This window comes from Anser cygnoides, chromosome 2 (assembly GCF_040182565.1).
Source record: "Anser cygnoides isolate HZ-2024a breed goose chromosome 2, Taihu_goose_T2T_genome, whole genome shotgun sequence".
NCBI lineage: Eukaryota > Metazoa > Chordata > Aves > Anseriformes > Anatidae > Anser > Anser cygnoides.
In genome coordinates, this window is record NC_089874.1 from 40025008 (window position 1) to 40051641 (window position 26634).

At 37.1% G+C, this 26634-nt stretch overlaps 1 protein-coding gene across 10 annotated transcripts in view; it reads right to left on the reverse strand.

The window, feature by feature from the left end:
• Nucleotides 1–26634, reverse strand: part of ZNF385D (zinc finger protein 385D) — a 447042-nt gene that overhangs the window by 165514 nt on the left and 254894 nt on the right. For 2 of the 10 annotated variants that reach the window (XR_010829220.1, XR_010829219.1), the window contains exon 1: nt 1–26634. This exon is cut by the window's right edge and continues 10332 nt beyond it. The exons of 7 other annotated variants lie outside the window; for them this stretch is intronic. Coding sequence is in view for 1 of the 3 variants with exons in the window: in XM_048076087.2 (XP_047932044.1) it covers nt 1–22 (22 nt within the window). In the remaining 2 variants the exon portion in view is untranslated. One more of the 10 variants, XM_048076087.2, reaches the window with a different exon arrangement.

Sequence of the window (26634 nt, forward strand, 5' to 3'; positions counted from 1 at the left end):
CAAAATACATTATGTTTCTCATTAATCACGTAGTCAGGATCCCACCGCTGTGTATTCAGCATTAGCTCCCGCACAGGGCTGACATGTAAAACAGAGCTCTTTCATTCTACATTATGTGGAAATTTCCCAGCATAAGAAGCGTGAGCGAGCAGTGTGCCTCCTCAGGATGAGCGCTTTGCAGGCAGTCTTATCCCTGATACAATCCCTGTCTGATTTAGCATTTACTCTGGCTGCATGCTGCACTGCCCATTCTTACTGTAATCTGACTCCTCCTTCTGATGTCCTTGCTGTGCCTGTGACATCAGGACTAGGAGTACTACAAACAGATCTTTTCTTTAACAGGCTCGCAATGAGGTGCTCTAATATCCTGCTTAACCTAACCCTGGCTTGAAAAAGGAAAAAAAAAAAAAAAAGCCCTTCTAAAATTGTATACGCTGCTTTTTTTTTTTTTTTGGCAGCAATTGTGTTCAGTGACATAGCGTGCTCAATTACGTAACAGATGGAAAAGACAAAGTGTATATTGTCAACTTATTTTTCTCTTAAGGGCAGGCTCCAGGAGAAGCCCCGAGTGCCCTGAGTTTCCAACTTCAGTGCAAGATAAAGGTGCTTGGCAGTTGACAAAATCATATACCCTAAGACTGCTTATTTTATTTTATTTTTTGAAATCAATAGTTCCATTTCTATAAATGATTTTAACCCGAGTGCTGGACGAAACCCAGGCTGTTTCTATTTTTAAAAGCAACTCATAAATACAATGAAGCTGAACTGATTTTTAAAACTATGATTTCTTCCCATGAATAACAAAGTGGGAGGATGGGAGATATACGACAGCAAAGATTTGTAATGGAGTTTACAACCTTTCATCCTCTGGGTCTCCGGTTCCTCTCCAGCCCAGGTTGATAAGTCATTAGCAGCTGGTAGCTATTTTATTCTGTGACAAACAGAGCGGTCCTAAATTCATTGTAAGTAGGTCCCCACACAGTCCCTGCTGCTTTAAAAACTAATATATTTGCCAGCAGCTACAGAGAAAGAAAGACCAGACCTGGGTACCGAAATGCTCTCCAGCATTTACACGTAGTGCCTTGGGACGGATCTGATGTTCGGTGGTGTGGCATCGTGGCAAAGCCTATGTGTTCTGTGTTTATGCATGTATTATATATCTTCTGTGAATCGATAAAGGACATTGGTTTCCTGTTGTCAGTCTGTCATGTATCACTGATAATACACTTAAACTAAATAAAGGTAAAAAATAATGGACAGTATGCTGAAGTGTTTATTTCATTATAATAGGATCTAATGGGATGAATGCTTTCATTCTACAGGAAAGAGGATGACAGGTATAATTCATTTAAAGCTCCACTTCTTATTTGTAAAAGCTCCACACAGTAACTACAATTTCATGAGGTCCAATCACTTAGGGCAAAATTATCCCAAGAGCGCAGCAGCCAAGGAATGCTCCAATTACAGCAGAATAGTCAACGGCCCTGGTGTACATCACCGCTACACTTCTCTCAGCAAGATGCCCTCACTTCATTGCTCTCACTAGGTTTCATGCTACCTGTACAAAAGTCACCAAGATTAAGCAACAATGAGGTGAACTGGGGCATGAATTTAAGTCATGTCTCTCACTGGTACTTCCACAGTTCTCCATTTCCCGATATCCAGCCTTTCTTGGAGCTCTTTCTTATTCCAACTGCCCATGAGAAGAGGCATACTTGAAATGAGAGCACTACACTCCACAGATAAACTCAAAATCAATTTTGCTTCACAACTAAAAAGCACACAGTGCAGGAGTGCACTTTGAAGTTGGAGTGCATGTGGCAGGAAGACCAAGATTTTTTGCATGGTTCAGACTGACCAGTGGCTATGTAAATTGACTAAATCCTAAATCACAGTGAAGAAATACTATCTAGAAACCACGGACTCTATTTTAACTTGAGAGGTTGGAGCAGCAGGTAACAGAGGGTATTCAGGGTACCTTCCTTTCTGCCATTTCATCATTATAACATTCATTCACTTCTACCATACAAGGAAGGACACTTCACTATGGGAGAAAGCACCACCCTCCAGGGCCGGTTTAAAATACCTCAGCTGAGCCATTCTGGTGTCTTCTAAGCAGTAGGTATAAGCTATGATTAGGAGCCTTCTGCAGTACAAGCATTTCCTCTAGTCTCTCTCTGGAGTGTAAAAGCTCAGAGAATCAATTCGCTGTGAAATCCTTCAGTTCCTCTGCTAGCACTGAAACACTTTTGCAGAGCATTGCATGATGTCCTTCAAGACATTCTGCACCCAGGCAAGCAGGCATAGTGTTTGCTCACCAGGCTGTGTTTGCTGTGTTGCAGAAAGGCTCAGGCTCATTTGGTCAGGAGACAGACCTGCTGAGATGCAGGCTACCTCTAGCCCTGGTGTTCCTCCAAGCTGGTACGCGTTGCTGGTTTGAGCTGCCAGCTGGCCAGCTGAGAGGCTGGGTGCAGACAACTCATGACTGTGTAGACATACTGTTATTAGCTAGGCAGCAACCATACTGCCTTTAAATGCCCCTTCATGAGCTGGTTGCTCTGTTACAATATCTGTACCAATTCAGTGAAGCCTGATAGTAGGCCAGCTCCTCAGTGTACAAAGCAAAGGACCACATAGACCAACATATTCTTCAGTACTTGGTTCTGAATATTACCTACACTTCTTTTTTTGTCCTTTTAAACCAGAAAAAGGACCATCTCCCACTTTCTCTTATTGTGTCTTATTACAATGAGCATATAACCTAAGTAGTCAAATAAAAACTAAAAAAGTTTAATTTATTTGCACTTCAGCTATAGAACAAATGCAGTGGAGCAAGAAAAGTCACTGGTGGTCTCTCCTAGAAAGCCTTAACTGCCCCAGTTCACATACTCCACACCAATTCTGCTTTCATTTACATACATAAAACACTAATAAATTGCAAAAAGAAGTAGAGCTCCAAGCACGAGGCAAATAAATAAATTTTATTCCCAGAGTGGGATATTATCATTGTCAGCAAAAGTAAGGATTAATGCAGAAATTACAATCCAGAATGGCTGGTGTTTTAACTCAAGTACTGAGGACCCTGCTGCACAATGAGGAACAACAAACACTTGTGTGAGTCTGGAGATGCAAGTAGACACAGGCTGGGCATGCAGCATCACGCAGAATGAATGAGCAAATCAGCTCATGATGTCAGCACACGGTGTAAACTCTCAGTCATCAACAAGCCAGCACAGGCTAACCAGCATTTAGCTTTGCTACAGATGCAGGTCAAGTGTAAAGTTATCGTATTTTCATGCATGGTTCACTTCCAAAAACAAACCCCCCAGAAGTCTGTGATTCAGCAATAAGATAGACCCATCATGAAAAAAAAAAAAAAAAAAGGTACCTTCTGCTAAAATAGCTACCCCATACCCTTATTTCTAATAGGCTGCTTCTACTCCCCGAAATCCTACCCTCTTCTCCAGCAACTTACTCTGCCCTTTTTTTTTTCTTTTTTTTTTTTTTTTTTTTTTAACCGTGGAAACCCCACTTTGGTAAAGGGCTTGCCAGAGAGGGCAAAATTTCAGAAATGCATAGTGCCCCACAAGACATTACCTCCGAATAAACAAAAAGCAAGTGGAGAGCACATGCCACTGTACATACAAGCGCAGTGTGCATCCTGCATTTCTTCAAAGATGGTAAACCTACAGGTTACCACCACACATGACTTGGTCTAGAGTCAAAATGCCACTCTTTGAGAACTCTCTACACTTTCTATGCTTTCTACTGATTTTTATCTATCTACTTATTTACACAATCCTCCATAGCAAATACTAAAACCACTCGCAGAGACCAATTAATATTTAATATTAATGCACCCAGTTAATTCCCTAGGATTCCTGGAAAACTCTCTTCCAGTCTCGAACTCTCCCAGGGGGCAACTAACATTAGATTTATACCCAGACTCTTACCCAGTTGGCTTTGATGAGTTTCAATTAGCGATGCTGACCACAAACCTTTTCTTGCAAATGCAGAAGCATATCCAGGGACTCTTTGCTAGCAGAAATGTAATAGTAGGCAATGAAATACACTAGTGACACAACATTTTAAGTTTATGCATCTTCTACAGTAGGTTAAAAGATCCCATACACTGGAAAAGCTTTCCAGATTTTCCTGAAATAAATTTTATCGACTGTACACAGACTGCTGTTAAAATAAAAATGTTTTGTGCAAATATTTGCTTAGAAAATGAAGTGGAAGAAGCAATCCAAATCACACTTGACCCACCTATTTACCAAAAGCACCCCATACGTAAAGGATTTGTGAAGATAAAGTAGGGCTGCAACTTTTGAACAATGTAGAAATTTATGTATGGCAGATATTTCATTGCTATTAGTGCTATAGTGACCACAGTTCAGAAATAAAAAGCAGCAAACAAGCTACAGTTTTGTAAGGCTCCAAAAGTAATTGGAAGTATTTCCAAGTGTGCATATTTTTGTGCCTGAAGTCAAATATACTAAGTACCTCCACTAGAAATTTGGTTTGTTTTTATTTTGAAGCCATCTGGAGTAGTTTAAGACATACTACACAGTAACACAGATTTTGTGATTCGTTACTAATCTCTTGAGGTTACACTAAAGTATAAGAGGGGAAGGAACAAGTTATAATTATATATTTTAAACTAGCCATGGAGGCTCATCACTAGTTTTGCTCTTTCTCTAGAGGATAAAACTACCAAACGTGATTTTTAACCTTGACTCAAAAGTGTCACTTCTAGAAATCTGCAATATTTGTCACCATGAATACCATTTAACTGCAGCAGTACCCAAAGGAACTCTGTACCGCCACACGTGAATACAACTGGAGGAACTTAATTAATCTTCCTGTCACTTCCATGATGCTTTTCATTAGTTTAGCTGCTATCTGATCAACTGCTCCATTCTCTATTGGAAATGGCTAACCAGAACCTCTTACAAAAGCATTTTCAAGAGGTAAACAAAGATTCACTTTTGATTCTGAGAGCCTGAGAGCCTTTAAAAATTTTTGTCATGCAGACTTTTCAGTTCAATAGCTGATACTTTCAGCACAGTTTTTTTTAACAACAGGGATTTTCTACATACAAAGCTAAGAAAATGTAAATAGGCATTTTTGTAAGCTTAAAGCTACTACTTATAGCATGTTGTAGTTCGAACACAGATGATGTGGCAATTGAAAGTTCATATTTTTCTGAGTTTCCACTAATATGAATCGTTATTACATTTATACATATATATATGTGTAATAAACAAGCAAAAAGCTACCAATATAAAAACAAATGGATATTCTAGGTGTTATCTCTGCTTGTTGCTTTATTAAATGCCCATTCCTGTCATCTTTTGCTCCTAAGCGTGTGACAAGATTTAAGATGATGAATGTGAATAACTATACAATTGGTACAGAAGCTTCTTTGACTAGTATATTGATAACAATTTTAAAGAGAAAGCTTTTCTTAAAAGCAAACAAGTCCAAGAAGCCTGCCTGAATCCATGTCAAGGATGTTTTTTCAATAACAAAAACAAACAAACAAACAAAGACAAAAACAACCCCAAACCAACCACCTACATTTATTTTAGTCTTTGAAAAACAGAACTGGTAGCAATATCAGCTCCAAAATGTATTGTCTCTCTTTCCCCCCTCTTTTTTTTTCTTTTTTTTTTCTTTTTTTTTTTTTTTCTGTACTGCATTCAGTAAAGTTTGTCTAATGTATTTTTGAGTATATCAAAAACAATCCATCACTACCCTTGGTCAGGTGTGCAATTCTGCCTAATTCTGTCTAATTCATTCACTTTTTGTCCTTTTCCAACACTCTCCACTGTTTTGATACATACTGTTTAAGATTCATCACTAGAACTAGGCATTCTATTCTCACCACTTACACATTTATAATACATAAATTTAAATTTATAAATCCAGATGTCACACTAAGAAATTATATACAGCTTTTGCACTCTAGATTCTTTTTAGGCCCCTGATTTACAGGACACAATCCTTTCAAAAGCTCTGACCTGCACTTTGCATAACAGCTGGTGCCATCTTGAATTAGTTAAATTTGGTATGTAGCTGATTTGTCAATTAACCACTTCTTTATCGGATGTGTACGTGTACATTTGTTTAAAAGAAAACAGTAGCCAAAAATATGCATGTCTATTGCTTCTAAAATTATCTTTATCAATCAAATGACAAATTTCATGTAACAAAACCAGACATTACATACTTAAATAGTCTGTTTATACTGCCTGTTTTGTTTGTTCATATTCAGTTAAATTAAAAAACTAAAATTTATTGCATTTATTTACAGTTTATTTCCTTTGCTCAAGAACCATAGCAATTTGAGTATTGCATAGATATCAGTTACATTTCTGAATACCAGAACATCATTATCACTTCTCTAGTCCCCTGCGTTTTCACGTCTGTCTGTTTTTATTTTTTATTATTATTTTTTATTTTTTATTATTTTTTCTTTTTATAAGGAAACCAGTGAAACTGGGATCTTCTCAGCCAAATAGTTTAGGACTCCTATACAAAATTTACCCGGACTTATTGATTTTAAATAGTCTTTAGTCCAAGCAGCTGCTGAGCTGCTGCTTGACATACTCTTTTTTTCCAGGTATTTTGGAAAGTACCTCAGCAGACTCATAACATGAGGATAGTATCAAGAATTTTTCAAAATACAGAATTAAAATATTTATTTAACTTTTATGATTCTTTCAAATCACTCTTAACAATCTTACTATCTCCATCTAGTGGCTTATACTATTAGGATTTTTGTTCTTAATACACTCTGAAAACTTCGTTAGTCTTGCCAACCACATAATTTTTATTTCCTGTTTTTGGCTTCCCCTATAAATTTTCCATACTTCTTACTTGTAATTTATATCGATTAGTATCCATTTTCTCTTTTATCATTTTGTTCCAAATTGTTCTTTTATTTCTAGCTGCTGCCCTTATTTTGTAGCTGAACCAGAAAAGGCTTCTAGCCAGTTTTCAATTTTCTGAACATGAAATGATTTTTTTTTTAGTCATCTAATAGCCTTTAGTTATTTAAAGAAGTATCACTTTTTCTCCCAAGCCGCTATTAAATTCTTCCCAAATAGTTCGGCTCCTAGTTTTGCTTTAAGAAAGCTGTAAGATTTTAATCTGTATTTTGTTTGCTCCTATAGAATATAATCTTATCAATTTCCACAGCCTAAAGTCCTGAGATGGAAAACACTTCAAAATATAGACATGAAACAATAATTCTTCATTTCTTGATGCTGTATAGAGCTAGTCAAAAATGGAAAAGAAAAAAAAATAGTAACAATGCAGTATGATTTTAGGTTTGCCAGTGATATTGAAGGCACTGTACTGTGATTTCAATATACAGTTGCAATAGGAAATCTGAAGGCAAATGAAGTTCCAATATGAATGGGAGCAGAGCAGCTCTTTCTTTACAATGGCTCAAGCGAAAGGAGCAAGGCTGTAGACCTATGTAGAGGAAGGGACACAAACACTGAGGCAGCTGCAAAATGCAGCAATTTCTGTCCTACACTGGAGAACTGAGATGCTTTGCAACAGCACCTGAAGCATCTGCAAGGTGCTAGCACAGGGAACAGCACAGCACATGGAAATGTCAGGGAACAGGAAGGAGTTTAAGGTAAATTCAGCTTTAACTACCGAAAAAGGAAACATCTCAACCTAAACTAGCCAGTGCTTTTGGCAGTGGACTGCTGCAGGTGCCTCACGGAGCAACTCATCCCATGGCAAATTGCTATGTGAGAGGAAGAGAGGAAGTGTAAAACTTTTAGCCAGCTACAGTTAGGCAAGATAAATTTCATCTTCAGTAGCTATTAAATAGTCTAATAGTCACTAAACTCATAGAAAAACATATATGACATGTTTCAATTTCATCTTTAATTTCCAAGGAAAAATTATTGTGGCCAACATGTTGTTATCAAAGGAAATGTTAATTAAAGGTGAGAAATCTGCAATATATCAGAAATTAACATGCAAAAACTGAGGAGGAGAAGTTGGCAACAGAAAAGGCAATAATTTGAGGGTGTAAAAAGATGAAAGATATAGTATTCAACTCGAGACACAACATTCAACTTTTTGTGAGATAAGTTTGGCAAATTTGTACTGTTTTTATTCACATCAGCCCACAATTTGATTCACATATCCATGTGCAAGTGTTTTGTTATTCTATGCATGCAAGTTTCATGCTAAAGTGTAAGAATCACAGAATCACAGCATCATCTAGGTTGGAAGAGACCTCCAAGATCACCTAGTCCAACCTCTGACCTAACACTAACAAGTCCTCCACTAAACCATATCACTAAGCTCTACATCTAAACATCTTTTAAAGACCTCCAGGGATGGTGACTTAACCACTTCCCTGGGCAGCCCATTCCAATGCCTAACAACCCTTTCAGTAAAGAAGTTCTTCCTAATATCCAACCTAAACCTCCCCTGGAGCAACTTTAGCCCATTCCCCCTCGTCCTGTCACCAGGCACGTGGGAGAATAGACCAACCACCACCTCGCTACAGCCTCCTTTAAGGTATCTATAGAGAGCGATAAGGTCGCCCCTGAGCCTCCTCTTCTCCAGGCTGAACAATCCCAGCTCCCTCAGCCGCTCCTCGTAAGAAATAACTTGTTATGCGGTAAAATTATCAGTGATATTTTTTGTTTCTGTAGTAGACCTCTGCATAGGTAGCATTTGCCTCAGAGACTGATACTAGGGTTATTGTGTCTATATGCTGGTGCCCACCTGTGAGCTGGATGTCACAGTCAGTGGAGATCAAATTGATGTAGTAAACCAAGGCCAAAGATTTATTTACCTCATTCAGAAGTACACACCTACATTTGGATGGCTAAATAGCACTCTAAGCTCCATTAACTATATTGACTAGAGTTTCACTGATCAAAAGGGGAGCTTAGACACCTAATTCACTTCTAGACTCCTATACACAATCACCTAACTTCACATGCTCTGATACGTGAGTTGAAACCTAGCCAAAGCTTCCAAACCTCTTAAAAGAACTGGGAGCCCTGCAGATCACTCACACCCATTGAAATTTGGCTCTATATGAGATCGTTGCAGCAACTACTAACTGTGCTCAATAACACTAATCACCAATTTAGAGCAGAACACGAAGAACACCTGCAACTGAAACCAGCATGAAAATTATACAAGAACAATTGAATTTTCTTGTAACAGTTCAGAATTAACTGTAACAGTAGTTTCCCCAACACCCAATAAAATTTCCTGGGATCTTAAATGATCATACTGTATCTCAATATTTTGCCCAAATGATCATACTGTATCTCAATATTTTGCCCAATGTAAAACCAAAGATCAAAAATGAATGACCTGGCTGACATCCTACAAGTGTGTTCCACTGAGATTCCTGGGGGTTAAGTTATGCTATTCATGCTTACCTTCAAAAAGGTAGAGAGAATGGGAGCATTTCACAAAATAGCTATTAGATTATATAGCCATTTAGCATTAACAGTGAAGAGGAAAAAAAAAAATAATAACATTTTAAAGTCACCCAGAAACGATCAATTTCTTTTGAATTTGGAATGGTCCAGTACTATTCTCCCAAAAAAAAAAAAAGAAAGGAGAAAAAAAGTTACTGCTTTCTAGCACTCTGCCAATGGTGTTCAAATACATTCCTACCTGGTTTATAATAATTAACACTAAAAGGAGAGTTTTCATCTCTGTTCCTACCTTTTGATCTTATTGACAGAGACTCCTGCCATTCTAATTCAGAACAGCATTTACAGCAAAAAAACTCCTGTCTGTATCTGTTCTTGACTTTGTTACATCTTTTTCTGTATGGTTTCCTTTTGATCTGCTATACTTCTGAATTTAATTACCAGGTTTGAAAACATCCTGCTATCATAGAAGCCTATAACTAATTCTGTCCATTTCCCACAGCTGAATGAAAAGATCGTATACCAAAGCAAATCTGTCTCTCTCTTCAATGCACACTTTTCAGAGACCATTTCAATCCAAATACTTTTCAACCTTATTCATGCCAAAATAATTAGGAAGTCAATAATTCTGAAATATGATTATAGTACTGCTTCTATTTTTAGATAATTCAGTAACTTGATTTTTAGTCATTTTGCCACTCGGTATCTCTGAAAATAAGCCTACTTACTCTAGGTGCCTAGAGATGGATGGGGAGACAGAAATCAAGAGATTGTCCTTACAGAATATTTTCTTCTGTTTTATATAGATCAATGGTGTGCCACAGATAAAGGTGTACATTATAGCTTTACTTCATGTTCCTATACTTATTAACAACTGAATATATATTAACAACCAAAAGAATTTCCCACAGGTTTGAAAGCCCGTCATATCTCTCTAGACTTTGTAGATATGAAACAACAGATCTAAGCATACTGACTATGAATTCATCCTAAATAAAGGATAGTGTTGCACCAATACCACCTCAGCTTGTGTGTGTTAGAGAAGGCTGTAGAACTGTTGGGGTTTGTATCTCTGCCTGGCATTGAAGAACAACAGCCTGCAGATAGCAGAACAGAAGATGAGTTTTTCGCTAAGAAGCATGATGGTATGCTGGATTTCTACACCCACTTCATCTGCAGAACCTCTGCTTTCTCTTTTTGTAAATAAATAAATAAATTCGTCTTTTCATGAGCATTTATTGAACATATTCTGACTGCTCACAAAGTTGACTGCAATGTAAAAGTGAATTCTAGCTCATCTGTGGGTTTACAGTGATTTGGCAGCCTAGCTTCATGCAATAGAAAACCACAGCACTGACAGAAAAGCTTTCAAGAAAGATAGTGTAAGAAATAGAAGCCTCAATAAAAGCATTTAACACAGAATTCTGCAGTGCCTGTTTTGTCCTCCTAAAGATTATTTATTGTTGTCTATAAACTGTTGATACTTTTTGTACTGGAACACTTTTTCATTACTTATCTACTACTTCCTTCCTTGATCACTGTCCACCAGAGCATTACATCATGTAATTACTCAGATCTATGTTTCATCCCCATTTACATCCCTTAAAACCAAAGATTTAAAGATATTCAGGCAGTACTGTGCATGAGAAATGAAATGATTAAAGCATGTACACATGTGCATATAAACACATGCTTATATTAAGCCATGTGCACACGCATACATATACAGTGCCACACGACCATTCTAGATGCTTTCTCAGAGGTATAATCAACTTGGTGCACAGGTAAATAGCCACACTAGGATTTCCATTTCTCCTTCTTTCTTTCTCACTACTGCTTAACGTGGATTTACTTTTTTTTTGGTCATTGGATATGAGGCTAATCATAAATTTTACAATTAGGAATTGCAAAATTTGCAGTCTCCTATATTATGCTTTCCTTTCTACTCAGCATACAAGAAATAATTGATTAGGAAGAGGAGGGAGTTAAATTATAACAGTCAAAATTTTATCAGATTACAGTATGATTATTGCTTGGAATTGTCCATCCTATCGGGTTCCTGCTCATTGCTGTTGGGCATAAAAATGTGTCATGGCTGGTTACATCTCTGTCATCTGGGTCTTGTAACTATTCTAGTCAAATTTAGAAACCTCTATCTTTACTGTATTTGCTGAATAATCCAACCAATGCAGAGGGGATGAATAAGAATGAATGGTCAAGGTTCTTGAAGATGGTCTTCCACTGCAACCACTAAGTAGAAGTTCATTAGAGCCATCTGAAATGTGAGCAGATCAGTCCCAGCTGGAGGTTAGCCATCCATCTTGCAGGCTACCCAAGGCTTGTCCCCCTTACACAAGAATTAACCTCTACAGGTCTACAGTACATCCTCCAACTCCCATCATCTGTCCTCATCCTTTCAGTACAGGAATTTGGACTACCATCTCCTAGACACCTGATGAGTGCTTTAATAATCTTGTGATATTATCAACCTCTATCTGATGTAATGAATATCTATCTATAAGGACAAAGAAACAAATAAACCTATCTAGGACAAATGAAAAAATAACTAAATTCTGGATAGCTCTCTGGTGGCAGAGGTCATCAGGGACAAGGAAGACTGAAGGGAAGTGCCTTGATGGGAATCAAGACAAACAAGTAATTAAAACTATCCTGGTAACACCCAAAAGTAACCTACTTACTAGGCTATATATATATACATATTTTTTTTTCCCCTGGGATGAAAATGCAAGCACACTGTTAAAGTTTCTGACTGAAAAATTTAACCATAAAATTGTTAGAAAGTTTCTGTTGGTAGACATTTTAAAAATAATAATAAATAATAAAATGGCATGCATGTGTTATTCTTGGGTGCCAGGCTGGGGACCGTGAAGGGAGGCAAAACACAATGTAACTTTATTTATTTATTTAACTTTTAATTGGAGTTAGCTTGTAATTTAAAAAACAGAAAACTCAAAAGATGTAAGTTTAAAGCAAGAGTCACAGAAATCCAGCTTTCAGGGTTCCAGGTAGTATTTTACAATAAGTTTTACAATAAGTTTTTATTTGTTGTTTGTTTTTTCAGTAAGAGAATTATATAAAATGCTTCCTAGCAATACACAAACAGCAAACTTAAAGAAGCACCGTTGCTTATATATTATGTGACTACTTAATCTGATTTTCCAGTTCAGAAGCAGATGAACCAATGTTTTAGTCCTGGTATTACACGTGTTACTTATTTCATAATTTTTTTTCTGCTGCAGTCTTTTGCCCTTTTGTAAAGAGCAGTTTTAGTCTTTCCATAGAATATTTTCTAAGGAAAGGTCAGATCTGAGAGGCTACTAATGGATTAGCCTTTGGATCTTTTTTCCTTGGCTTACACGCGTTCAAGCTGCTAGATGATTTTCTAAAATGGCAAGCACAAAAGAGACTTACTGGACATGGAACATCTATTATTTTGAAAGGGGACACCAGAGGAGGTTTAACAGTTTTTTACTTAAAAATTACAAAATGTTTAATTTATGGAATTTTGAGAAAAAATAATGTTAAGTACCCCTACTACACATACATATTTTTAAACGTATCAGAGATACCAAATTGTGAGATAATGAGAGCATATTACATGAGTCATTAAAGCATGTACACTCTGAGGGAGGCATAATTAGTCATTTCTGATGACTGGCTAAACACTATAAATACCACTTCATTGTCAATCAGGGGTCATGCCATGAAGTTGTTAAAGAACAAATAAATCCTTTAAAGAGGATAAGTTTGACTTGAAAGCTTCTCCCATGGAAAGAATCACTATCCAAATAGTTCTCTACCTTTTTAACCCTAGTCAAAGATCCTGTCAATTGAGCAAGCTAAATTACCCTCCCTCATGCACAGCAAAACATTGACACCTTTTCAGATGTCCCCCACACCAGCCTCAAGAAGTGCTTCAAAGAATTAAGCTTTCTGTACCCTGACTGATGAAGTTCTAATTTGCAGAAATTGATGCACTCAATCTAGAATGATCAAACAACATTAAAATTTATGATATAGTTTCAGTATATTGTATATATTTACGTAGTATATATTTTGTATATTCAACTAGCTGATCTTACAAGATATGAGATAGTATACCCCCAGTTTGGGGGATTAAAGATGAGTTTAAATCGTTATAAATGTATTTTAAATCAGAAAACAGGCTGAGTCTCATGAGCTCTTGACTCCAGTGTAGCCTTCAGATCACACTGTTTCCCATCCTATGAACAATGAAAACAACCATGATAAAGCAGTTTATATAAAACATGTACACATCTCCCGTATTCCTGAAAGAACATAAGCAAAATGCTTTACAATGTTCTAAGAAATCACTGATTCACAATTTCCTTATCCTGTGTTCACTTTTTATTTTATTTTTTCTCATAAGACACAAAACAGTAATTGTCTACTGGCAATGAGCTCCAGTGAGACAACAGAAGTTACATTTGGGTGACCTTGACTCAAATTTTGGGGACGGGGGAGGGTGTAAGGGGAGATATGGAGGAATGGGAGAGGGAGAATAATAGAATAGGTCTTCTGTTCATTATGCCATTATTGAGTAGTTTTCAAAAGAATGCTTGCAAACAATTGTTGTCAGCTCTCAAAATATAATTTTATAATACTCTTGTGGCTTCCAAACATGCTACATTTTCATCCTTATCACCACATTAAATCACATTGCCAATAATGTCTTTGGGACAAATTTGAATTCTTCAGGCTTGAATTTAATTACATTATGTAAACCAGAAAATGTCTTCAATATGCTTTGAAAGAATATATCTTGGCAATTGTTAAATTCTGTTTTGTTTAAAATATTTGCATTTTGATAACTTCATTCTGCTGCATACAGAATTTATTGATCTTTCTCAAGAATCCATTTTCAATACAGTGCATCGTATTTGTTTTGCTTCCACCCTTGACTGGAGCATATTCTTACACAGCATTTAAGAAAAAAAAAAATAAACTATCAGATTTTCGAGAGCATCATTACTTTGTTTTATAACAATTACAGAACAGGCAAATGCATCCCTATACTTCTCCCCCTCCCCCAGACACAGTACTTTAACATACACTCCTGGAATATAACAACATTAGTTGTATAGTATGTTATCTATATGTGTGGTTTTTTTCGTCATTCTGCATTATGATTGATTCTTTTACTACTTCATTTGACACACTCAGTACTTTAAATATATTTTCTGGAGCCCTTTTTCCTTTGTCCCTCATCCCATGATTTCTCTGTTCTTCCAAATCTCCTACTGAACCACCACTACATCCCCCTCATTCTCCCTTCTCTCTCATACTCATGGCACTAATAACCGCATTCTGATTCAGACACAATCAAAAGATTTTTTTTCTTCCATATTTATTTCACAGGACAAATGTAAATGTGGAAGCATTTTACAGTCAATCAAGCCAAGCCTGCCTTCCACCTGCACTTGAATGAAGCTCTTGAAATGCATGAAAGACCAGTTTTAATTAGGAGGATCATAAGCAAACATTACATACATTTTCATCATCTACCTAATGAAAAATATATATGTCTAACAAAAGCATGCAGATTTTCACTGTTTCTAATTCATAAGCTCTAGGAAACGAGATCAGTATGTGGAAACTCTCACAACACAGCTTGATATTAGCAAATGAGTAAGACAATTTTTCCAGCATGTAGTATCCACAGCCAACCCTTCTATAAACACCCATAGAGTCTAAGCAAAAACATTGCCATGAGAAGTCTTTTTTAATAACACCACCACTATCGAGGTCTATCTCAAAAATGTATCATTGCAAGTAATAGCATCCTGCTAATATCTTATCTATTTTTCTAAAGATAATAAATCTTCAATACCTAAGCTAGATCTTCCTATCAGACCCACTGGAAAGGTGGATCTCAGACCAACAACAGAAATGAAGGATTATTGCAGCAACAGTGTGGAAATTTTGATCAGCTAGATGTTCCCATGCTGCAAATAGTGTTCAGCTGCACACCACATCTGCTCTGGCACAAGGGTGTCCAAAAAGGGATATGGGTTTGGCCAAAAATGGCACTTTTTTACACAATTTTGGATTCTGCTACATTTCCAGCAGTTGAAGTACAGGCCAGACAGTTTTGGAAGGTTTCTCAGACGTGGAGCATACAAATGAGCAAACGCATATCTGTATGTTTATAAACAGACCTTTTTGCAAATATTGACATTCAATATTCTGTATGTACTTGGGATTTTAGTTCTTTCATTAAGTGCTTCATAATTTAAGAAAAAAAATCACTATTCTACATGTCTCAATCAATTTAAAGGAAAAATGGATCTGTTACCTCTGCCTTTGCTTTCCAGGTCATAAAGATAAGTCATGCAAAACAATCTCAAAAAAAAAAAGTTTGGCCTTTTTTTTTTTTTTTTTTTTTTAAGTTTTGGACTTATAAGGTACATAAAAATCTGTGTGATTCTATGGTTTCTACATTACATCATCTTACGTTATGCATCTTATATGCAACAGAGTAAGCAACCTGAACAACTATTTGAAAAGGAAGAATTTCAGTTGCTGTCAGAATACAGTAAACAAATATGCTACAGGCTGTCTTGGGCAACTGTCTGTCTAAAATTGTTCTCAACATAAAGCAGGAATATATCATTTTGAGACTACACAACATGTAAGTGCACATAAAGGCATGAAACGTTCTAGCTCCACTTTCTTCAGAAGTTTGACCACTTAATTTTGTTAATAGCGACAAAAAAATATCCAAACAGCTGGGCAACTCTTTTTCTACCTAGATAGCTGCCATCTAAACTTCTGCAAAGTTCTTAAGCAGGATTGGGCTTGATTCTTATTTGTAACTGTACAGAGAGGGAGGCTGATGGCAAACATAACATGACATGCAACATGTTAGCTATGTGTTTCTCTTGAATACGTAACATATTTGTAGACTAGTCACAGCACTGAGTTAGATTTTCAGCTATGACCAGACTTCATGTAAGCGTGGTTTGAATAACTTCAGTAAAATATTCTGTATAAATTTGGATCAGACACAAAACCCTCAGAAGAACACCCGCTGCCTCTGTTGAACCATCTCACTTCAGGTACTACAAACTCACTGTCACAGTGGTGACTCTGGCTGACACATGGACTGCATTAGCTCTGATGAGGATATGAGAAGTTAAGTGTCTGACAAACCTCTTTGATCTAACAGGAAATCCTCCAGAGGGGGGAAGGACTTGCCAGACTTCAGTATTACTGTATGAGGATTTTGTTCTATTATTCAATGTCACCAATAAAACAACAGTCCTTAAAACAGATAGACACAGTGGTTGACAGTGTATGTAGCTTTCTTAAAAGCAGTGTAATAGTTTTATTTACCTGAAGTATACCTTGCATGTGAACACAGGAAAGGCTATACCTGCAGGTTCATGAATCCATGTAATATGGACCCAGAAGGTACATCAGAACATGAATGCCTAAGGCTGGGCACTGGTAGCATTTGCATCTGAGCTAGCCCTCTAGACTTCCCTTATAGCCAATAGAGACAACAGGTATTTCAACCTAGAGTAGACTCTAAAACATTCCTTGGAAGTAACTAGCTTGATTTTTTTTCCTCCCACAATAAAGAAAGACTAAACAATTGGATAGAGTATGCTTCTGAAAAGTGTAAGCCCAAGATTCCTTACAAACCATCTCAATCCTCCTGTGAATATTGGACCATTGCATGAAAATTATCCTCGAGGCAAAACTTGCATGAACAAATCCTTCACTTAAACTTGCTCAAATGCAGAAGTTACCCCAAATGCCAGTGGATTTCTTTTGTCTACCCTCTCTAGCTATCTCTGTTAGACAAATATTTTTGCTATCTATTCTCCACCTAAAGGGAAACAAAAAATGCAAAGATCATCCATTTCTGAAGTCTTTTCCCTGTCAGTATATCACAGAATCGTCTAGGTTGGAAGAGACCTCCAAGATCACCTAGTCCAACCTCTCACCTAACACTAACAAGTCCTTCACTAAACCATATCACTAAGTTCAACATCTAAACATCTCTTAAAGACCTCCAGGGATGGTGACTCAACCACTTCCCTGGGTAGCCCATTCCAATGCCTAACAACCCTTTCAGTAAAGAATTTTTTCCCAATATCCAACCTAAACCTCCACTGGCGCAACTTTAGCCCATTCCCCCTCGTCCTGTCACCAGGCACGTGGGAGAATAGACCAACCACCACCTCGCTACAGCCTCCTTTAAGGTACCTATAGAGAGTGATAAGGTCGCTCCTGAGCCTCCTCTTCTCCAGGCTGAACAATCCCAGCTCCCCCAGACACTCCTCATAAGACTTGTACTCCAGACCCCTCACCAGCTTCGTCGCCCTTCTCTGGACTCTCTCGAGCACCTCCATGTCCTTCTTGTAGCGAGAGGCCCAAAACTGAACACAGTACTCGAGGTGCGGCCTCACCAGAGCCGAGTACAGGGGGACAATCACTTCCCTAGACCTGCTGGCCACACTGCTTCTTATACAAGCAAGGATGCTGTTGGGCTTCTTGTCCACCTGAGCACACTGCTGGCTCATATTCAGCCAACTATCAACCAGTACTCCCAGGTCCTTCTCTACCAGGCAGCTTTCCAACCACTCATCTCCCAGCCTGTAGCTCTGCTTGGGGTTGTTGTGCCCCAGGTGCAGGACCCGGCACTTGGCCTTGTTGAACTTCATACAGTTGACCTCAGCCCATCGGTCCAGCCTATCCAGATCCTCCTGCAGAGCCTTCCTACCCTCAAGCAGATCGACACACGCACTTAGCTTGGTGTCATCTGCAAACTGACTGAGGGTGCACTCAATCCCCTCATCCAGATCATCAATAAAGATGTTAAAGAGGACTGGCCCCAGCACTGAGCCCTGGGGGACTCCACTAGTGACCGGCCTCCAACTGGATTTGACTTCATTCACCACAACTCTTTGGGCCCAGCTATCCAGCCAGTTTTTAACCCAATGAAGCGTACGCCAGTCCAAGCCATGATCAGCCAGTTTCTTGAGGAGAATGTTGTGGGAAACGATATCAAAAGCCTTACTGAAGTCAAGGTAGACCACAACCACAGCCTTTCCCTCATCCACTAAGTGTGTCATTTTGTCATAGAAGGAGATCAGGTTCATCAAGCAGGACCTGCCTTTCATAAACCCATGCTGACTGGGCCTGATCACCTGGTTGCCCTGCAAGTGCCATGTGATGACACTCAAGACAATCTGCCCCATGAGCTTCCCTGGCACTGAGGTCAAACTAACAGGCCTATAGTTCCCCGGGTCTACCCTCCTGCCCTTCTTGTAGATGGGCGTCATGTTTGCTAGCTGCCAGTCGACTGGGACCTCCCCTGATAGCCAGGACTGCCGATAAATGATGGAAAGCGGCTTGGCCAGCTCCTCAGAAGTTCTTGAAGTTCTATAAAAATGTACAATGAGCTGCTCATTTTTAGAATGCTTCCAATGGTGAAGAGAGAAATAATGAACCTGCTGCCCTTTTAAGTTGCCTAGAGAATGCCTAGAAGCCATTGTATGTTTTCTGTCTGTGTCAGAATTTCTCTCCAAGAACAAAGTATTAAAAAATATTTAAGGTACATAAATAAAGAAGAGAATGGAACAAAAACTACAGTTATCAGAAGTAACTGCTCAAAGAATTTAGTAAGGCTCATATAGATGGCTTTTATCTTAATTCTCTACAAACAGAGTTGATTAAATTGAGCTTGATATAGTAGTACATATATCAAATCACCACAAAATTGCTGTTAGCACTAGAAAGTCACTTGTGGGAAAAGTATAAAAAAGTTTACAGTGATAATCCATGTAATGAGTCCAAATGCAGTGTACTTGAAAATGAGCAGTGAAATCACTAATTACACGGCATGTCTGTTTAGACATGACATCTGAGTGAGATTAACATTTCTCTCTCTTCTGCATTTGTGCCAAACATGGGGAGCCAACTGAGCAATCCACAGACCTGTCTTGCAACAGGATTCAGGCAAAGAAAAAACAAACAACAACACACAAAACACTTTAATATTGTTTTGGAAGAGGCAGAGAAGACAATTTATTAAATGCAAGCACATGAGACAGCCTCCAGAAAACAGATTTATAATAATTACTACCTCTACTGGCACCTTCTTGCCTTTTACACTTTGAAACACTTCTCCATACTTTATAGGAGAAGGTCATGAACAAGAAAACATTTGTCATCCTAAAGGCTTTCCTCCATTTCTATGAAAAAATAATTTCTCTTATGATACATTGCAAAGCAATGGACTTCAGTTCTCAAATTATGTTCTGTTAACATGAAACATACTTCAAAAGTGCATTCTTATTTCTCCTCTTTTCACATCAGTAACCATTCTTCCTTCAACTATTTCATTTATATGACTTTTTTGTTTTGTGTTGATGTGGGGGGAAAAAAATTAACCCCAAATGCCGGGGGCCAAGCAAGTGAAATATCATGCAGGAAAAATGAACAGCCTCTTTCTGTTATACATAATTCCTATTGCAAGCTATGTGGTAGGATACAGTCAGAACTGCACTGGTCATTCACTCCTATTGGGGATGATATTTTTCTGGCCTTTATCCTTCTGCCTGATGGAAGGTGTCTGCTAGGGGAAGTGTTTCATAAAATATTCCTACATTCAACTTACCATACATAAGTTACACTCAGTTAGACAAATGTTACACCTATTCTAGGAGGCAAAACAAGAAATGTAAAATTTCCTGTTTTGACTTCCCAGTCCTAGTGCAACAGTAATGCGGATGTTACATCCCATTTCACAGCGCTGGATGCACTCCCTGAAAGCATATCGATTTTAAATTGGCAGAGACTAAGTGATTAATACAGTATTGATTGCAAAGAAGTCTGCCTGTAGAGATTTGCCAAACCATTGGTTGCCATTCCTTGTCAACAGTCAGCTTTTAGATTCATTTGATGCCTCATACACATAAGCTACCTCAAATAAGATTTAATGTATATTCTTCGGATGGAACAAGCTACTGAGGAAAAACTATTTAGCTATCTAAAATTTTTCCCTATTCTGGAATTCGGAGTATATAATCACTTGAATTTTGCCTACATGATTGCACATTGTGAGTTCATTAGCTTTTACTCTTACTTCTAATTCATAAAACTATACAAGAATTGAATATAAACACAGTTTTGGTATAACCCTCTAAGCCACCTGTAAACCATCTTTAATTTAAGAATCACCTTTGTATTCCCACATGATAATGCTGAACCAGACTATGAAAAGACATTTTATAGCAGCTTTAGAAATGTATTTTTAACCATGTGATAACAATTAAAGAATATAATATAAAGTTGTTGCTATATTATGAGCCACAGCCATTTCTGGCAACTGCTCTGCTGCTGCTTATATGCAACCATCATTAGTTTTAAACATGCTGTTTCTTTAGAAGGAAATGGTCAAACTGGTCTAGAAAAAGGATTAGATAAAACACACTTTTTGAAATTCACTTCCCACCTTGAGCCACCATGAAAGCCCCAACCATATTTAAAGCCCTAATCCAAGAAGCATCATCTTTTACCCTGATGACAGTTAGATTTGGATTTAAAGATTTTCTGAGCCATTTGCTCTATCTGTGGGAAGCTAAAGCCATTCCTGAAAAAAATAAAAATAAAAATAAAAATTGATTGACATGCATAGACTGAAAATATAGATTGCAGGAAAGTTTTACAGAATACATTTTTTGCCCCTAGCAGACATTATAGACCTCACAACAGACTTCTCAGTATTATCTGATTAATTTAGCTGGAAATGTATGTTTTTGTACATGTGCTTATCAGTCTGGCATAAGAATATTATCTCAAAGAACAATTTTGGTATTAACAGCTAGCGGCTCTTCAGAGTATTTTTTTTAGTACCACATTTTATTTTATTTTTCAATCATTACATAAAGACAAAAAGTATCACTCGTAGTCCAAATTTCTCAACTATAAAATTGCCACTAAGTTCTCTTGGATCAATTTTCTAGAAAATGAAAGTTATTTTCAACATTTTCTCCAGTTGCTGTTTCCTATCTGATACACACACAGTGATTAATATAAAGTTTTAAGCAAGAAAACATGTAGATCTGTAACAAAGTTGATAGTGGATTTCTTAATGTGTAACTCAGTCAAGTTCAAGCATTTCCTTGTGAAGTCACTATTAAACGATGTTGCTGATGATGTGTTAATATCAGACAGCAGAGAAAAATATTAATTTCTATATGGCATGTGATGAGTTTCTTTGGAGAATAGAAAGATTAATTTAAATTCATGTGAAATAGTAAAGTGCAGAGCATCTGCTAGATGACTCCTACAGTTGATACCTGTTGGTGACACCTAGGTGAATTCCGACAAATTAAAGTAAGCCTCTGTTTCTTTATGACAGTTTGTTTTTTTTTTTTTTTATAAAAAAATCTTACTCTATTGGTTTTCATCTCCAACACCATTACACTTTTACACATGTATACATATGCACAGATATACATAGATGTGAGCAAGTGAAAATTGTCTCTAGCATGAAGGTAACACATTGTGGGCTGACCACTTTTGTTATCCATTAAAGTAACTTGAATAACCTCCCACTGGTGGTGCATTAGAATATGAATCAGAAGTCGCACTTCAAAAAACAGTGTCTGCCCATTAGACACATTTTAAGGCTTTACTGTGAAAGTCTGTACTTTTGCCAGATGCCTTAAAATCATATGTCCACTTTCAATCATATTGTCTCAGAATCAAGCTAATCTGGTACACTAGTGAGGAAAAAAAAAAGAAAAAAGAAAAAAACACTTTAAAATGCCTCCTATTGTGCAATAGCAGTGTTCTGGAACAGTACTGCACTAGTTGTGACAGAATAATAAGGCTATTTATATCTTCAGTGCTGTATAACTCATAAAACTAAGTTACATCTAAGTAATTTGGGGGGCATGAAAGCTTTTCAGTGTCTGCAGAATAAAAGTATGCTAATGAACTAAACAATTTTTTGTATATATAAATGAACATTATCTTTCAAACCAGAACCAAATTCCCTAGCTAAATCTCCGAATATAATTTCCTGAGCTTGTGTGAAGTACTCCTTTATGTATGATTATTGTTTTAGTAGCTCTGCTAAAAAAGTAAATCTCCTACGTTCATTAAAAACTAATAGTTGCCTTTTAAGCACATTAGTGCAAATATATTTATCCCTATCACAAGCAATCAGGCTATGCTTTGCTGACTTTCATTATCAGAAAATAGTCTCATTTGTCTTTTTTTTTTTTCAGATGAAGTTTTGTTTACTTAGTTATATTATTAAAACTAAAGCTAAGAGCAACTGTAAAAATATAAATTAAACTCCATGTACTGCTGGATCTACTGCATGGATCTACAATAAGCAAAGCTTAAACCAAGTTTTGTATTTTTTTTTTCTTTTTAAAGCAATGAAGAGGTTTTCCTTATCCACCAAGCTCATTGACCAAATATTCATAGGATACAATAAATAAATATTATGATTTCCAATGTGTGGACAAATTTCATCTTCTACATTTCCAAGCTACCAGGTATTTAGCAATAGGCTCAAAAAAACTATACCTTAGTGCTTCAAGAACATGGGGAATGGGTTTAATACACATCCATGAAACAGGAAAATAAAGCACAGATAAAATAATAAAAAAAGAACTCTTCAAGAAGTACAGAGTTTTTAATACCCTAGTTTAATGCCCTCAAGTATCTTATCAAATCAGGCAAAAATACACTATCCAATCTATCTAAAAATTTGCTGGCAGAGTCAGAAATAAGCCTCTAAAACACACAGATAGCACTTTATCCTCCACTACAGAAGACATTGCACATATGAACAGTGAGAAAAGACAATGTAAACGAATTGCTAAAGGAGTCAAGATATATGAAAGATTCAGCTTGAAGAAAAATAGGTATTTGGATATTTTATTTGTCAGGCAACACATCCAGAAAGTTGTTGCTGTGACTGCCTGAGTTGCCTTTGAAACTGCTTCATTCCAAACATCAAGGAGGGTTTTTTTGTTTGTTTGTTTAGATATTATCATGTAGGAAAACTGGAAGTCAGTGATTTTTTTTTTTATTTTTGTCTATATGTAGACTACTTTTTTCCCCAACTAAGTTCTGCCATGTTACTCAGATTTGAACCCTGTTAACAAACTTCCTGTGTGTTAGCTCTCACAATTAAAGGACACTTAGCAAGGTGGTTAATAGCGTCAAAAATGTCCCCTTATCTTAGAAACAGCATTCAGCAGTGTTTCATATGAGTGTATATGCATACAATGGAAGGAAATCCTAAAATTAATGAAAGTTATGGAGCTGAAACTCATAGTTAACGGCAAGTTTGATGCCTAGATTATTCATATTCTGCATGATCTCTATGAAAAGCTATGAACACTGTAGAGACCATAAAATTAAGAGAGCTGTTGTACAATCAATACTCTTACTGATTTCAGAAGACTGATAGCAGTCCTGGAAAGCTAACAAGGGGGAAGCAAGAGGAATGGGCTAATGAGTTGCAGTAATAATCTGAGAGAAGTCAGGAAAAGGAAAGAGCTTTGCATCTCCCATCCTAGCAGCATTAGACAACTTACAAGTGCCAAAAGGTGAAAGCAGGCAGACTCCCATCCTAGACAAACGTAGAAAGAATTCTCACCAGAACTGCTGCTTGGACCAGCCTGGAACAAGGCGAGCACCTCTCTCACACAACACTAGCTTCAGTCTCCCAGTGTGAAACCTAGCATCCAGCAAAGGGGTGTCTACCAGCCAAATCACCCACTTTGGTCTGCAGCCATGATTTGCCTCAACAATCTGAAGCAACAGAAAGGACATTATTTTAGCTCTGATAAACCCAAAGGCTACACTGATTGTTTTTTTTTTTTCAAAAATGTAAACTTCCACTTTGCTTGAACTCATGGTAAATGTTTTTTTAACCTATAAAACCTGTTTAGCATGAAAAATAAATGTTGTTCAGATCACAAACTCTGTGTTCAAGATAACATTCTGGACATGCTGTGCTTTGACTTTACCTCTAGCTTTGATTACTGCTGAAAGAAACTACTAGGATTCTATGCATGATGAAAGGGACTTGATTCTCCCCCACATTTTCAGGTTTGCAGCTGGTCACTTCACAGAGAAGGAATTGCTAGGTCCAGACAATAGCACTGAGAAGCTCAGGTAAAAGTTAACATTCAATACATCAAGTTCTTATTTATTTAATCCCCATCCTCACAAAAGGACAAAGTACATTTAAGGCCTGTTACTACTCAGTATTTGCAGGTCTGCTAATCCTGTTTGTATGAGCACGTTTTTCTGTTTGACACATTCAGTCAACTAACATGACAACCACTTGGTTTGAGATTCATTTAAGTTAATCTTAGGAATATAGAATTTTAAACATGAATTTTCTAATGTTAGCTGGATATAATATTTCCACAGAATACTCAAAGCATCCCTATGGCTTAAGCTATCAATAAGTAGATTGAAGGAAGGAAGAAATAAGAAGTCCACAAGCAGATATCAAAGGAATAAATTCTTTACTTCCTTGTGAGTTCTTACTTAACATGAATTCTTACTTCCTGGTGAGGCACTGGCACAGGTTGCCCACAGAAGCTGTGGATGCCCCATCCCAGGAGGTGTTCAAGGCCAGGCTGGATGGGGCTTTGGGCAACCTGGTCTGGTGGGAGGTGTCCCTGCCCATGGCAGGGGGTTGGAATGAGGTCATCTTTAAGGTCCCTTCCAATCCAAACCATTCTGTGATTCTATGATATAATCGAAAGTCTTATATAAACTACTGCCTACGCTAACCAGTGGAAAGAATTTTATTATTATTTTGAATTTAGGCCATAAAATACCTGTCAATGTGCTTGGTCTCGGACATGGACAGTTAATTAGGTACCAAAGTATGCCTACAGTTTTCGTTCCATTTGATTTTTCCTCCTCCCTTGTCTCCTGCCTTTATACATCCATGCAATTTTTGCTAATGTTAAAAATAGAAACAAAGATCTATCTATATTTGGCATGTTATAAGCAAACTGTAACTTGCTTGTCTTTATCATATTATCACCTATTAGCAGCAGCAGCATCTATACCAAAGGACCACTAAAATATCAAGGACATTTTAAGGGGCAATGGAAGTCAGTTTAAAGAGAATGAAAAATACTTTAATACTCTCAAATGTACACAGTGTCCCTGAGCCTATTTTAACTGAGAAAAACAGGAAGACACCCACCAGTCTAAATGGAAATAGGACAGGACCCCAGGGAAGATTCTAATTCAATGTTAGTTATACTGAAACAACATGAAGTCTTCCATTTCTGTAATAAAATATACATAATATATGTTTTTAAATAGTATTAAATATCACGTGCACGTGCTGAAAATAAGAAATCAAGCAGAGGTTATTAATGCAAAAGTGGATGGACTTGTATCTCAAAATGCAGCCAAATAAAAGTCACTACTCCCAACAGTGACCCAGCCTAATGACATCTTTTTCCACCTCCATTTGTTAACCACATTACACTTGCACAAAGAACTTGAAGAGCTCACTGGACTTGAATTATGCTAAACCAGGAGTCTGGAAAAAAAAGTACCTTCATTATCCTATTTTCAAGTTCCAGATAAAATACTATTTGAAATACAGCTAGTATAATTACTGAATAATTATTTAGACTGTATCTTCATGGAAACCCTGCAAGAAATCTAAGGTCATCACTTGTAAACACCCAAGATTTCCATTATAAAGCCTATAATAAGGATTTCTTTCGTCGACATAACGTTTAAAACAAACGGGCAACATTAAACAGCAAATAGTCTCTAAACTTATAATCCTGCTCAGATACGCATCCTCATCCATTCTCAGGCTTTACTACTCCTGGGACAGCAGTTAATCCAATATTTCCATAAACACTGCACTCAAAAATTATTTACTCCTAAAATGCGGTGGCATTACCATATTACTGTTTTCTCCTACATCTTTCCATCCACTACCACATAGTGATTAACTTGGCATTGCTAGAAGCTCTTAGTTTTACTATATTTATTTATGAAGAAGTGGTTCAGGTCTGTGATAAAGCTATGCTCTGAAATTGGTATCTTTTTTAAAGATAATAATAATAATCACACATTTACAAGTACTTTTGACATAAAATACTACAGAACATCTCTTCAAAGA